A 16,400-nucleotide genomic window follows, 5' to 3' on the forward strand; every position below is an offset into this window, starting at 1 on the left:
CGCCTCTGCCCCTGCAGCAAAGCCAACTAGCAGCTGTTCAGATTTTCTGAGACGCTTAGCCCTGTCCAAATAAAATCTAAGTTGTCTGTGCACATCCAGAGAGTGCAGTATTCGTTCCCCTTTGTTTTGTGGATTAGAAAAAAAAGTAGGCAAATGAATGGACTGATTTAGGACCACACTAGACACCACTTTGGGCATAAAGGAAGGATTGGTCCTGAGGGAAACCCTGTCAGCATGAAAGATAATGAAGGGTTCCACTGCCATGAGGGCCTGTAATTCAGAAACTCTTCTTGCTGAAGTGATGGCTAGAAGGAAGGCTGTTTTCCAAGAAAGGAATTTCAACTCTGCTGTTGCAGCTGGCTCAAAGGGGGAAGGGGGGGGTGAGTTTTTCCAATACAAAGTTAAGGTCCCAGGCTGGAGTGGGGGCTCTCCTGGGGAGTTCTTAATTTTTTGGCCCCTCTAAGGAATTAATTTAGCAGGGGGTGAGAGAAGAGGGGTGGCTCAGTATTATAATGTGCTGAAATGGCAGAGGTATGAATTTTAATTGACGAGAAGGATAGGCTCTTGTGGTGTACTGAAGAATATGAGGTAAGCTGGGCACCGTTGTGCCCATCCCCTGAGTCTGGCTCCAGGAACAGTATCTTTCCCACTTTTCAGCATAGGATTTTCTAGTACTAGGCCTCCTTGCCTCCAGAATGACATCTAGCACCTTACTGAGGGATGCTATTGGAGAGCTCAAGGAATTAGCCAGGCTGCAAGGTTCAGGGTGTGAAGCTGAGGGTGCAGAATCTGGCCCGCCTGCTGGGACAGCAGGGAAGGGGTCTGAAGCAGGTGCCATGGTTCCAGCAGTGTCATACTGCGCAAGAGGGGGTACCAGTGCTGGCATGGCCAGTCTGGTGCAATCAGTATTTTCCTTGGCTTGTCCTGTTTGATCTTTAGCAGAACATTCAAGAGGAGAGGCAGAAGGGGAAAGGCATAAACCGAGAGGCTTTCCCAGGTAAAGGACAGGGCATCCGCTTTCCAAGCTTGACTGTGGGGAGTCCTTGTGCAGGGTTTGTCCAATTAGTAGTTCTGAGGGGAGCCAAACAGGTCTACCTCTGGAGTACCCCATTTGTTCCTCAAGAGGTTGAATATTTTTGGCTCCAGTTTCCATTCGTGTGGGTCCATGAGATTTCTGCTTAAGTCATCTGCCAGTGAATTTAGTTTGCCTGGCAGGAATTGAGCTCGTAGGTGCACTTGGTAGCTCAGGGCTGTGTTCCACAGAGCCATGGCTAGTCTGCAGACAGGGTACGAGTGGGTTCCCCCCTGCTTGTTTATGTACCACATAACTGTAGTGTTGTCTGTCTTTACCAATAGATATCCTGGAAGAATGCGGTCTTTGAAGGCTGTCAGGGAATTCTGTACAGCTAACATTTCTTTTTGGTTGATATGCAGGTGCATCTGTCTCGGGTTCCATTTGCCCTGAATGCATTGCCCTGCCATGTAAGCCCCCCATGCATAGTCTGATGTATCGGTTGTTAGGGTTTGGGTGGCAGGGGGTAGAGTGAAAGGGAGCCCCTTGTTGTGGTAGCAGCCCTCTGCCCACCAAAAGAACTCTGTCTTTATACAAGGAATGACAGGAATCACTGATTCCAGGTCCTGACAATTTTGACACCATAGGCTTTTTAGATAACACTGTAGTTTCCTCGTATGCAGTCTTGCATATGGAATTAGTAGAATGCAAGAGGCCATGAACCCCAGGGCTTGCAGAATTTTCCTTGCAGATAGCTGGGTCTTTGTGGCCAATAGTTTGAAGTACTTGTTTCTCCGGAGTGAGGAAAGCCATCTGGGAAGTTGTGCTCAAGCTTGCTCCCAGGAATACGATCTATTGGCAGGGTACTAGGTGAGATTTCTTTTCATTTATGGTGTACCCCAGAGAGGTTAGAAGTTTCTTTACGAATGTCAGATGTTGTAATAGCAAGTCCTGGCTTTCTGCCTGAATCAAACAATCGTCTAAGTATGAGTATATTTGAATATTTCTCTGCCTGCAAAATGCAATGGCTGGAGCTAGACACTTTGTGAATACCCTGGGTGCAGTAGATAAGCCAAAGGGAAGTGCAGAGAAACTGATAGTGCATGGAGCCTGCCCTGAAGCGTAGGTGTTTCCTGCAAGATTCCCTTATTGGAATGTGCAGGTAAGCTTCCTTTAAGTCTAACGTTGCCAACGAGGCATCTTTGCCTAGCATAGGAAGAAGCTGTTGAAGTGTAAGCATTTTGAATTTTGGGATTACCAGAAAGGTGTTTAGAATAGAGAGGTCCAGGATAAGATGCCAGGAGCTGTCTTTTCTGGGTATCAGGAAAAGTCTTGAATAAAAACCTTACCCCCTTTGTTCTGCTAGGACAGGTTGAATAGCCCTGATACTTAGAAGAGGGAGAACCTGCTGTTGGGCCTCCGCCCACTGATTTGGGGGTAGGTCTGGTCAACCGTTTGGGGTTGGTAGGATGTGGAAGCTGTATCCTTGGGAAACTATATTTAAATCCCATTTATCCTGGGTAATGAGTTCCCAGTTTTTTGCATTCAGGGCGAGCTTTCCTCCTAAGGGAGCAGGCAGTTGAGCAGGGCTTGGAAGGATTAAGGTTAAGTCATTGTGCCATTTTTCTGTAGGGGGGTTGCTTACTACTCCCTGCTTTGTAAGTAGGAGCCCCCCACTGCTTAGGCCTGTGCGCAGCCTGAGACTGTAACCTAGGTGGTCTGTTGTTCCTGGGTTTGGACTGAGAAGGCCTGGAAGAGATTGGAAAGGTCCAATTCTTTGAAGGCCAATGCCTACTAAATCTAGGAGACTGTACTTGTAGGAAATCTTTAACAGTTTGGATAGATTTAGCTTTTTCCTCCATCCTTTTTAGGACTTCTTCTGCTTTGTTGCCAAACAGGCGGTCTTGGTTTAAGGGAGCATCCAGTAATTTAGCTTTAACATGATCTGGCAAGTTTGGCTCCTTAAGCCTTCTAAGTACAGACCCAGTGACAGCAGCCCTGCAAGATGCTTCTAAACATCAAAACCACATTGCAAAGTATGTTTACCAACTTGTTCTGCAGAATGCATTAAATCCTGTAATTCTTTGTGTTCAACACAGTCAGGAATCAACATAATTTTCTGTTTTAGTCCCATAATATGCTGCTGGTACTTTAACACATGAAACTGGCAATTTAAAGCCCTAATGGCCAAAGTAGGAGAAGTGTATACCTTCTTACCCCATCTGACCAAGGCTCTAGAATCTCTCTCTATCAGAAGGGGTAGGATTTTTGGCAGAAGTAGCCTTAATGCCTTTTGGTCCTTGGGAAATGGTCTCTGGATCCGCAGTAGGACTCTTGAAGAGGAACTTGTGATTGTCAGGTACTCTGTAATACCTGTCAGGTTTTCTGGGAGCTGGAGGTAAAATGTCTGGGAAAAGGCTAGATTCCAAGAAAGGATCATCTACAATGTCCAGAACAGGAGGGATAGCTAAAGGCCTGTGTTGAGGAAGGAGTAAGAATTCCCTAAGCCTCTTTTTGGAGTCAGAGTAATCCTGGCTTTCCCAGCAGAAATGCTCCCTAAGAGTGTGCAAGGTTTCACCAAAAGAAAAATCCTCTGGAGGGGAAGCAGAGGGAATGGAATCCTCATAATGTAGATAAGGGCAAATCCTGGTAATCAGAAGGAACAGAAATATCAGATTCCTGATCAGAAGAATCAGAAGGAAAATCAGTTCTAGGTCTCTTAAAGGGGGAAGGCTGGCTTCCTCTAATTAAGGTAATAAGGTCTTCAGCCATTTTAAGCATTTGCTTTTTAGGCATATGGGCCTGAGCATGTGATTTGGACGTCGGTTTTCTAGACGTGGTGTGAGTTTTAGGCCTGGATGAAGAAGATGGCGTTGGTTTAAAATGCAAGTCTGTAGGCCTGAATACACCCTCAGAAGCCGGTGCCTGCACAGTGGCTTCGGACCCATCCAAGGTAGAGACATCCGCAGGTTCCATAGTCGAAGAAGCATCTCGCAGCACACTGGACTCCGAATGGGTCTCAGTAGAGGCCTGCGAATATGAAGTAGCAGGTATCAGGGGCTGTGAAAGCGCCTCACTGAGTACCAGTGGACTGGCGGCTAGCTTAATGGAAGCGTCGTCGGCAGTTTTGGACCTATGCTGTCTGTCTCTGTCTTTATCCTTACGTTTTTTCAGAAGATCGGTAGTCAGATACTGATACTGAGTACCAAAATAATTTGCTGCAAAGATAGCCCGACAATGAATAGTTCAGTGAACAAGGCACAAAACTGACAGCGAGAGACGTCGTGGTCTGGGCCTAAGCAGGGAATGCAATACGAATGAAAATCTTTATGCAGTATTTGCTTTCCACAGGTAAGACAATTGTTAAGTTTTACTGACATCGGTTGGAGCAAAAAAAAAGATCCCCAATGGGGTACTTATCTTTTGTTTGAAGACTTTGGTTCTGAAACTTGAAAACGAAAATTTCAGGAGTCGGCCGACTGGCACTTGCAAACTGCTTATGCTTTGGGCACCGCACAGCAAGAAAGACTGATGTAATGGCGTCGGCTGCATGTTTTTATACCCCTGATGTCCTGTCATTATGGAAGAAGAGACAGCATCTGACGCAGGAATCCGAAGACTCTGGTATTCAGGCCAGCTGAGGGCTACCTGCAGGCAGATAACCCAAATGTGATGACTGCAACAGTGAAACACAAAGAACATCAGCACAAGTTAGTAAAAGAGCATTAAGATAAAAAAGAGATCATAAGGGGAGGCAAAATCACAGAAGAACTGAAAAAGAATTTGGAAAGTAAAAATGTCAAAGGAAGAAAGACGAATGTTGATGAAGAGAAGAGGAGAGCAGTAGAGTAGATTTTCTACTTAAATTACTTTATACTCATGAAGTGGAGCACTTAACTTTACTCAGTGATGCTTGCATGGGATCACAAAGGTATCAAAGGAGATCTCATTTATCTAATGGCACAGGTGCATCATGGGAGGGAAGAATTTAAAGGAGCTGCAGGCTGAAGCACTACTTTTCTGGCTTGGATCTGCCAAGCAGTCCAAAGACACATCAGTTGGACTGGACAGACAGGATGAAAAATAACCTACCATGATGAACTTTGTGACTAAGATCTAAACCATGCAAGATACAGAAAAAAAATAAATGATTCAAGGGCAGCTCATGCAGCTTGACTCATGATCAGACAGAGTGCAAGTGGGAAGCAGGCAAACCCTTGAGTGCAAGAATAAAGGAAAAAAATATTGTCAATCTGGGGATAGCAAAAAAGAAAAGAAAAGGCAATCGCAACCATTACCACTTTGTAGAAAGCATCAGAAGTCAGACTAAGTAATTCAGCAAGACAGCAGCAGGTGGACAGAGGAGTCTAAACCAAAGTCCTTTTGTGATCCTTTTGAATGAAATTCAGAAACTAGGAGTCAGTGACCATTGACTTCTAGGCTGGGACAAACCTGCATTGTTCCTCTCAAGGGGATGCCTGACTTGAGTATGAAAAACTCAGGACTGCAGCAGAATATGTAGATTTGAGTGCATGTTAAGCTCTGTAACCACGCAAGAAGAGACTGCTATTGCTATTCTGGAACCAAAAGTGATGCAGGGGCTCAAAACGCATGTTCTATATCTTTTATTTACTGGAAAATCCATGTTAATCACAGACAGGCATGAGCCTAGAAAAAATAGTCATGAGGTCAGTAGCTTCACAGAGGAATATGCTAGTCTAGTAACTTAGAAATAGAAGCTGAATGTATGAACATCTTGTGAGACTTTGAAAGAAGACAAGGAGAAGTAAGAACTGCCAGCTGTTTCTTCAGCTTTAGCTGTCACTTGTGTCGCGTGGAAGGCTTCTGCTGATAGAATAAAGAAGCTGGTTTGGAAGCAGTCTGATTTTGTGTGTGTGTGTGTCTTATGTAACATTTGAAGAACACCACATTTCACCTAAAAAAGAAAAAACAATGTCACAATTGACTTAAAACAAATTTCACTGAAACCACAAATAACTGAAACCTATTTTATATGTGTAAGGCTATAGAGAATCAGTGCTGGTGTGCTCATGGATCGTAGGAATTACAATGCAAATTAATGCTGATGAGTATTTGCATTTTGCTAATTCCCACTGTTATGCTGTATCTCTGTCTGTAGAAGCTTGTGTTTGTGCACCATCAGTGATTCAATGTCCGAGGAGTTTTCCGTTTTCTCCATGGTTGTGTGACTCTGGAGTTAGTATATTTATGTAAGATGTGTGTGTGGGAGGCTAAGCCCCCAACATGGGAAGGGCAAGTGAGCAGGGAGTAGAAGTAAGAGTCCCCTATGCGGTACGTATTTGCCCAAATGGCTTATTAATCATCTTGAAGACGTACGACCAATAGAGACTCTGACATCAGACAGTGAAAAGTCTGTGTTAATCACATACAGACATAGACATAATAAAAATAGATAGGCTGACAAATGGTTACTGTAATGAAAGAACGTGGCAGTTCAGTATCAGTGGAGGAGGCAGTGATTCCAACAGAATAGCTTAACTACATGTAGTGTGTTGCCCTGCACTTGATGTCATCTGCCATCAGGCAACACAAAAGCCCTTAAAAGTCTAATGCCAGCAATTGAAATTATGTATCCATACAACCACTATATGGCAATGTTATGAACAGTTTCAACCACTGCTAATGTCTTTTATAATTCATTTTCAGTTTATGTTTGTGTCCACTTTGTTGTTATTTGAATTCAATGTATAATATGGTATTGCAAACATTATTTGTGAATGTGCTTTTGATATTCTTACTGGTCTAAATAATCCGCATTTTCTCTTAATACTTTGGCAAAGATCATAGATGAATAAGGTCTTCAGACAAGTTCACTTACTTGGTTAAAAAAATGTAAAACAAATAAGTAAATAACCACAACCCCATTCAAGGATGTAGACGAGTAGGTTGACCAGTCTCAGTTAAAATCAACATCTGATCAGTCACTCCACAAGCCCAAATTCTAACACCGTTTACAATGACAGGGAACTAAGTGCAGTGTTATCCTGGACTTGAATCATCTCCAGTGGTGTACATTTTGATGAAGGAATGTTCGTGGTGCTTTTTGCCTGAATCTTTATCCCAAGAGTAGGCATGATGGACTGACCTCTCATTTTAACTTCAGAAAAAGTTAGAAAACATGTTTCTACTTGAACAGATAAAACGTTATGTACTTACCATAGCGTTCCATATGTGTTGTCCATTTTCATTCCTCCTTGACTGATGGGTTCTGATCCAAGCCCTGGGATCTGATTCAGCCATTGTAAAAGCTTGTGGAAACCTTGAACTATCAAGCTTCTCCCTTACCCAGAATGCACCACCCCCTTTACCTCAGACGTTGTTTGCAGATTACAGCAAAACGCTAACACTTTACTCATATAGAAAAAAAAATTAAAGCACAAAACTATATATATGGACTCTTAAAAGGCAAGGGAAAGACTCCAAGACTGAATTTATCCACTTGCTCTTCAGACAAAACTGGATGGGGGTTGGTGGGTGCAGAGTCAAGTAGAAATGAAAATGGACAACACAGATGGAACGTTATGGTAAGTACATAACTTCTTTACCTGATGTTGTCAATTTTCATTCTGTCCTCGACTGATGAAACAGAGTCCCCAGCTACTATAATCCCAGGGTGGCCTGAAGGAAGGCTATTCATAAGCACCATTGAGCCAAATGATGTCCTACTTCTAGTAGCTAAGTTTAGCCTATAATGAGAGATGAAGGTGTGAGGTGAAGACAAAGTTGTTGCTGCTGCACAAATTTCATCCATGGAGGCTCTTGAATGAAAAGCTGAGGCAGCTGCTATCAATCTTGTAGAATGAGCATGCAATTGCTTAGTTAAAGGCAAATTCAATTTATCATACATGAAAGAAATGCAATTAGGGGTGGCTACTGTGGTGCAGTTTTTAGCGTTGTCGCCTCACAACATCTGGTTCGATTCTTGGCTGGGGTACCTTCTGTATGGAATCTGCATGTCCTCCTTAAGGTCATGTGGGTTTTCTCTGGGTGCTCCAGTTTCCTCCCACACTCCAAAGACATGCAGTAGGTGGATTGGACACTCTAAATTGGCCGTAGGGGAGAAACTGTGTGCGAATGAGTGGTACAAATGAATTACAACAGCGGGGCTAGCCACCCAGTGGTATAAACCTTGGCTCGAGATGATTGTCACTGCTGAATTGACACCCTGACCCCATGTGGAAAATGGGACAAAGGGGTTGAGGATGGATGGATGGGTGGATGAAAGAAATGCAATTAGTGAGCCATCTGGCTAGGGAATATCTAGACAATGGCTTGCCCAATTTCCTTTCCTCACAGGAAACAAATAACTGATCTACTTTCTGAAGTCCTTTGTTCTGTGTAAGTAGAAACACAATTGCATATGCACATGTAGTGAATCCAATAAATATTCACCTTTGACCAGTCTCAGTTAAAATCAACATCTGATCAGTCACTCCACAAGCCCAAATTCTAACACTGTTTACAATGAGAGGGAACTAAGTGCAGTGTTATCCTGGACTTGTATCATCTCCAGTGGTGTACATTTTGATGAAGGAATGGTCGTGGCGCTTTTTGCCTGAATCTTCATCCCAAGAGTAAGCATAATGGACTGACCTCTCATTTTAACTTCAGAAAAAGTTAGAAAACATGTATAATTTGGTAAGAAACCCGATAGGTTGATAGATTGGTAATGTTGGATTGTGATACAACTTTGGGCAAAAAGGATGCATTAGTTCACAATGTAACTCAATCTTTATGAAAAATTAGGTATGGAGGTTTCACCAATAAAGCATGAATTTCTAAAATTCATCTGGCAGAAGTAATGGCCACCAAAAATAGTGTCTTCCAAGATGGAAATTTGAGATTGCAAGTTTTTGAAGGTTCGAAGGGCAGATGAACCAAAGCTTGTAGTACCAGAGTCAAGTCCCATGGTGGAGTAGGATAGTTAAATGGCGGTCTCAGCAGAAGTGTTCCACGTAGAAAGGTCTTACAAAGTTTATGTGAAGCAAGGGAAGAGCCATCAAGGCCAATATGGAAATTGGAAATTGCTGCTAACTGAACCTTTACTGTGGAATAACTGGCCCCTTGATCAAAAAGCAATGACAAAACCTCCAGTATAGTGTAAATCGGTGCAGAAAAAGGTTTCACATAATTTTGAAGTGCCCAATACGCAAATCTGTTCCATTTGCTAGTAAAAGTTTTCTCTGTAGATGGCTTGAGGGAAAATAATATAATTTGGTGAACTGGAGAAGAGAGGGTCATCTGGCTATTACTGGAAATGGAGAAACCCAGTTGTCAGCTTGAGCTTTGGAAGATCCGGATGAACCACTTCTGTCGGGTAAGACAGAAGGTCTGAAACTGGTAACAGAATCCAGTGTTGATGGATCAGATGAGGCCACAGGAAGGGGAACCAAATTTGTCGATGCCAAAACGGAGCAATGAGAATGACCTTGCTCTTCAACCTGACAGTTCTTTGAAAGAATTTTGAAATCAGAGGGATCGGTGGATAAGCAAACAGTAACCCGGGGGGGGCCCAATCATGGAGAACAGCATCCCTTGGTGACTTTCCCTGTGGAGGAATGAGGGCAAAGTAGCTGCTACACTTGTTGTTTAGGGGAGATGTCAAGAGATAGCAGCAAGGCTGGCCCCACTTGTGGAAAATCATGTCCGCAACTTTATGGTTGAGGGACCATTCGTGAGGTAACAAAATGCACCTGCTCAGTTTGTCTGCTAACATGCTGGCCTTCCCTGAAATGTGCTTTGCTAAGAGAAAGCAGTTGGAAGAGATTGCCCATTACCACACTTGCAGTGCTTCCTGACATAGGGGTTTTGTATGATCTGGTTACCCCTTGTTTGTTGATGAACCAAACCACTGGCATATTGTCATTTTGTATTGCAATCATTCCTGATGGGAGAGCATCCTGAAAGGCTTTCAACACTAAAAGCACTCCTCTCAACTCCAGAACAGTTATATGCAAATTGGCCTCTTCAGGGGACCACTTGCCTTGGACTGTCTTTCCCAGGTAATGCCCTTCCACCCCAGCTGGGAAGCATCCATGATCACTATGGCCTTGGGCTAAGAAGGGACAAATAGCCGGCCTTATAGCAGTTCTTCTGACTTGGTCCACTACATCAGATTTTTTTTGCACAAGTTGGTGATTCATACTGGAGTGGATAGAGGTACCTGAAGTATCAACTATTGAGATGCCAACATCCACTGAAGAATCCTCAAGTGAAATCTGGCCCGCAGAACAAGGGGCATTGCTGCCATCGATCCTAGTGCTTGTAGGACCAGACGAGTGGGGACTGTGGTACTGCAAAATATCTTATCAACTTGAGACTTTAAAGTTTGAACTCTGGAAAGAGGAAGCAAAGCTATTGGTGACACTGTGTCAAGTAGCACTCCTATGAACTCTATAGTCTGAGAAGGCTGAAGACGTGACTTTTCAAAATTTATGGTTATGCCTAACTGTGCACAAACTGGATTACTTTTTGTCTTGCTATGATGAGTTGATGCCTGGTTGGGATGGAGATGAGTCAGTTGTCTAAGTAAGAAAACACCTGGAATCCGCCAGTCTCAAGTGGTGAACACCCTGGAAGCTGTAGTGAGACCAAAGGGCAGTGCTCTTAACTGGTAATGACTGGCTCCTAGCCAGAAACATAAGAATTTCCTGGATTGTCTGTTCATTTTTATATGATACTATGCATCCTGGAGATCTACTGAGCACATTCAATTGCCTTTTCCCAGAAATGGAAGAATCGATTGAACCGTGACCATCCGGAATTTTGCCTTCCGAATAAAGTTTTTCAGACTGCTGAGATCCAGAAATGGACTCCAGTCCCCTGTTTTTTTGGTACTTAAAAGAATCTCGAGTATGTTCCGGATTCTTTCTGGTGGGGGGACATCTTGGATGACTGTTTTGTTTGGCAGCTTTTGTATGTGAAAGGCTGCTTGTTACCTCTGACTGGGTAGAATATTAGGCATTTTCCTGAGATTTAGAGGAGAAAGGGAAAATGGAATTATATATATATATTCTCTGAATATGATCATCTGCACCCAAGAATCTTTTGTTATTTTTAGCCAAGCTGTCCGGTGCAGGGACAAACGACCCCCAATTGCCTGCAGAGGGGTCAATCTTGCCTCCTTTCAGGAGTACTGGAAGGGTTTGCCAAAGAAAGATTCTCTGGACCCCTGATGTTGTAGGCTTCCTTTGCCACGAGGGCGGTGTCGACCATATGAACCTCACCCTCTGCCTCTGGAGGAAGACCCTCCACGTGTGTCCTGAAAAGATTGTTGTGATTTTCTGAACACATCTTTCCATCACCTCGATGATTCCTCGAAAAGGATCTTTGAGGAGTGGAAAAACATATGCCCTTGGCAAAAAGGGTCTTTCTGTCCTTCTCACACCTGGGCAACATATCTTTTACTTTGGAGCCAAAAAGAGATGTGCTGTCAAAGGGACCATTGATGAATACAGACTTATAAGGCTCCGCAAAATCACACAAACACATCCAAGCGTGTCTCCTAAACCCTCCTGAACCCACTGCCCTGAGATTTCTTCTGCCACATTAGAAATAAGCCTCATGGTGGAGTTGGAAATCGATTGTAGGGTCGCCAACTGAGAAGTGACAGAATCTTTCACCTCGTCCGACATGGTTCCTTTGAGAGTACCTGAAAGTTCCTTAATCAGATCTCTCTGAAGTCTAGTAAAATGTGCCAAGTAGTTCAGAGACCTTAACGCAAAGGTTGATGAGGCATAGACACGCTCCCCAAATATGTCCATTGCCTGCAACTCATCAGAGGTACTTTCGTCCACAAGTTCCTTTCTAGTGGCTGCCGCCATGACAATAGCATCAACAGGAGGACCTGTTGACCAGATCTGTTTAGACTCTGGAGGGGTCATAATCTTATCAGGCTTCTTCCATGCCCGCTGCAAGACCAACTCCAGGAGCTGACCAGTGGGTGGGACCATCCAGAGAGTAGATGGGACGGTACCAAAAGCCTCCAGTAGTACAGATTCCTCCGGGAAAGGCTTGCTGGACTTCCAGCCACCTCTCTGTTTCAGGATCTCAAGGATGTTTCCGAATGAGACATCCTCAGGAGGTGACTACGGGGACCCTTTGCCCTCATCAAAACCTGTCTCCTCGGTGACTGATTCAGGGGAATCAATATGCTTCCTCTTGCATGTCCTCTTCATAGGGACCTCCTCAGTGGGATACTCCAGGGAGGTATCAGAAGAGGAGGGGATACCCTGCTGGGAAGCCTGGGGTTTTGGTATCAGCTGTCCCTGTAAAGAGGATAGCTGAGACTCAAGGTGCAGAGGTGGAACAGAAGAAGACACAGAATATGAAGGGGGAGGCATCTCCTGGATTTGAGGTACAGACAGAGCTCTCTCCAAAACCCTAAAGGCAGACTGTTCTGGAGAGGAATAAGGACACAGATCCGAAAGGTCAAGCCTCTGATCCCTAGTCCTGCCCTGCTCCAAGGAGAGCTGCTCGGAGGCCAAAGTCAGACCCAAATTGACCATCACCAAGATTCCGAGATGCAGAGACATCTCCAAAAGCCTCAAATGCAGCACGTTGGACCAGACGCGGTAGAATCAGCTCGAACAGCTCTCCAGATCTGACTGAACTGAAGTGCTCAAAGCAAGTCTCAGATCCAGGGATACCAGAATCCTGTGATCCAAAAAAGATGGTGCCAGATGACTCAGATCCAAGGGCTCTGAGACCTAGACAGGAGTCAAAGGAGGAATTGGTAGAGGAGGAGTAGTGGATACATGGACCTCCTGACCCAATGGGGTAGCAGCCAAGGAAAGGGCAGGCTGGCTATGCAATGACAGGATCTTTCTCACTAGCCTCTCTACATCGTCTTCGAAGAGACTTCTGGATGAATGGCTGGATAGAGCCAATGCAGACTTTGGTCTTTATGAAAAGAGGAAAGACACTCTAGATGGAACTGGATCCACTGACGGAGAGAATATCGTTCTATGCAGAACTCGCAAAGATGATAGCTGATCCTAAGTCTTCGGAGTTGATGAATCTTTAGTTGTCAGAGACATTGGATCCAAGGACTTGGATTTGGACTTAGATAAATCAGAAGAAAGGGCTGGATCTGATAATTTTTGCTTCTTCTTCCCATGATCCAAACTAAAGGATTTGAAGAAGTTCTTTTGATTGATTTTTTTGAGGATCTGGAAGATACAGAAGAAGTGCTCAGAGAAGTAAGAGCTGTCTTTTTAGGTTTTTCTTTGGAAGGTCCAGATATAGCTTCGTCAACAGATGAAGGCACAACAATAACAGCAATACAAACCAAATTACAACTTGTAATGGAGAAAGTCTTTTTTTTTTTTTAGTAGAAGGAAAACAGAAGGAAAGGAAAGAAGGGAAACAAGTACAAACAATGGTACTGAAGACTACAATAATCGTAGAAGAAAGAGGGTTGCTAACAATAGCAACCAGAAATACCACAAATGGTAAAAAGAAAAGAAAACCAAGATTTGTTGGAAAGGTAAGGGAGAAAGACTAACCGATAAAGGAAAAAAAACTTAGCTAAAAAGGGTTATAAGCAATTGAAGACAAACAATTTAAGTTTTTGAAAAACTACTTATCGCCCAAGCTTGAGAGAACAACGGACCACATGTTTTTCCTGGAAGTGGCAAATGAGATCTGAGGTAAAGGGGGTGCATTCTGAGTAAGGGAGAAGCTTGAGAGTTCAAGGTTGCCACGAGCTTTTACAACAGCCGAGTGGAATCTGAGGGTTTGGATCTGAACCCATCAGTCAAGGATGGAATGAAAACTGACAACATCAGATCTCTTATTACAAGAGGGGGAAGTGTCTGGCTGAAGAGAGAATTCAGTAGCCATAGTGGACTTTGAAGAGGATCGATGGTCTAGTCCTAAATTTTTTAAGCCAGGTAACCTGATCCCTTATCGTCTGCTTGTTCTGCTCGTATCTGGATTCTTCAAAGGGCCCTCTACCTTGCAGTTCAATGGTAAAATCTCAGTTTTGGCCAAACAGTGAGAGAAGAAGCAGACCTTCAACCTTTCCTAATCTTCTTTGTCTGGCAGCTGGGTTAAATATCAGGCTGTGTCATCATGAAAGGCCATCATGTTATATGCTCCTTGACAGAACAGGCAATGCTAACATGGTCTTACCTGCTTATCTGTTGAAAGAGCAAACACGGTGAAATTCAAGGATTTTTAAGCATCATATTCAGGGTATATCCATTGGTGAAATGCAAAGAAGACGAACAAATATTATGAGAGGTGGAAGGAACTGAGAACCACAGAGAAGAATGCATCACTTTACCCAGATGTGGTGAGACTCTGGGGGGGGGGGGGTTGTACTCTTCCGAGGCATAGGCTTTCGTGAGAAACCTGCAGAATACAAAACAGGTAAAAGGAATTCCCAAGTGCAAACCCACTGCAATGCAAGTTAAGACAAATGTTTTTCCAAACATTAGCCAGGTAATACAACAACAAAAATAAGATTGTAAGAAATGCCATAAAACAAAGTCATATATCCAGGAAGTCAATTAAAGATTAATTAAAATGATTGCATACTTCATACAGCTCCCTCATTTCTGCTAATTTACACTCAAACTTCTCCAAGCTCCAAAACGTTGAAATCCCAAGTTTGGTATTTCGAACTCGTACTGAAGTGTCACTGTTTCCTTTATCCGATGCTTCATGCCTACAGATAAAGTAAATATGAAAATATTTTGCTGCTCTGTTCCGCAAATTCAGAGTTGCTCAGTAAACAACATACAAAAAAGGATTAACCTAATGGATACCATCAGTCAATTTTAGTGATAAAAGTTGTCAGTGGATGGAAGCAATTTTTATATTTTCAAAATATCATACATAAAGATATGAAAATTGGTTAAACTGCTTTTAAATATTTTAATACACACAATGTATTTATTTACTTATTTTTGATAGGAAAGTCCAACTTTTCAGAGAAGACCTGGGGAGAAAAACTCTAGAAAGTTTCAATAACGTTTACAGAAATGCAACAATAATAAGTTTGCAATAAGTCTGAGTATAATAAAAGCATAGCAAAGACAAATAACCAGACATAGTATGTAAAGGCATTAAAAAAAGTTATGTACTCACCATAACGTTCCATCTGAGTAGTTGTACTTCATTTGTCTTCAACCTGTGGGTCCATGGATCCAAATCGGATCAGACATGGCCATGTAACCAGCATCTGATCCGAGCACCAAGCTCCTCCCCTTACCCATAATGCCCCCCTGTCTCCTTCCTCCCTTCAGATTGAGTATGTAGCTCAGTATAACATAAGCCCAACTCAACAGGACCTTTCCATTACTGGTACCCCCAAAATTCATTAACCAAGCAGAACAAGAGAACCTCTAAAATGATCATCTCCCATATTCACGGCCAGGACCATAGTGACAAGGTCGGGGGAAGGAGTGGGGTGGTTAAAGACAAATGAAGTACAACTACTCAGATGGAACGTTATGGTGAGTACATAACTTCTTTATCGGAAGTAGTTGACTTCATTTGATCTTCAACCTGTGGGACAGAGTCCCCAGCTACAAAACACCTGGGTGGCCCTCATGGAAGGATATTCTGGAGCACCACGGAGCCAAAAGATGCCCTACTCCTGGATATGAAGTCTAATTTATAATGTGAGATGAAAGTATGAGATGAGGACCAAGTAGCTGCAAAACTAATATCATCCTGCGACACCCTGAACCAAAAGGCAACTAAAGTGGACACAGACCTGGTGGAATGTGCTTTTACCTGACCTGGAGGGGAAATCCCTTTGTCAGAATATGCTTGAATAATACATTGGGAAATCCAACGAGCAATAGTCACTTTAGAAATTGACTTTCCTAAGAAGGGTTTTGAATAGGAAAAAACAACTGACCAGATTTGCGAAAGGATTTCGTCCTGTGTAGATAAAGTCTCAATTGCCTGTGTACATCCAACAAATGTAATTTATATTCACCCTTGTTCTGAAAATTAGGAAAGAAGACAATGAGGTTGATAGTTTGATTAATGTTGGCTTGTGAAGCCACTTTAGGAAGGAAGGATGGATTAGTATGCAGGGAAACCCTGTCCTTATGGAAAATCATGTATGGAACTTTGATGGACAATGCTTGAAGTTCTGACACTCTTCTGGCAGACGTAATAGCAACCAAGAAGGCAGTCTTCCAAGATAGAGACTGCAAGTCTACTGAAGCTACGGGCTCAAAAGGAGGGGAGACTAAAGCCTGCAATACAAAAGTGAGGTCCCATGGAGGCGTAGGATCCTTCACCAAGGGGCTTAAAAGAAAGGTACCTTTAAGGAAGGTCTTGCAAAGTATAGAAGAGGCTAGTGAAGACATATTCTCCCCCACAT

At 43.2% G+C, this 16,400-nt stretch overlaps 1 protein-coding gene across 1 annotated transcript in view; it reads right to left on the reverse strand.

Annotated features, from left to right (window-relative positions):
- Positions 1–16,400, reverse strand: part of KIF14 (kinesin family member 14) — a 2,369,812-nt gene that overhangs the window by 472,650 nt on the left and 1,880,762 nt on the right. Inside the window, exon 21 of the mRNA XM_044086046.1 lies at positions 14,597–14,726. Within this exon, the coding sequence (XP_043941981.1) occupies positions 14,597–14,726 (130 nt within the window). The remainder of the gene's footprint in view (positions 1–14,596; positions 14,727–16,400) is intronic.

Source organism: Protopterus annectens, chromosome 10.part0, assembly GCF_019279795.1.
Source record: "Protopterus annectens isolate FY-2018-M chromosome 10.part0, PAN1.0, whole genome shotgun sequence".
NCBI classification, from domain to species: domain Eukaryota; kingdom Metazoa; phylum Chordata; order Ceratodontiformes; family Protopteridae; genus Protopterus; species Protopterus annectens.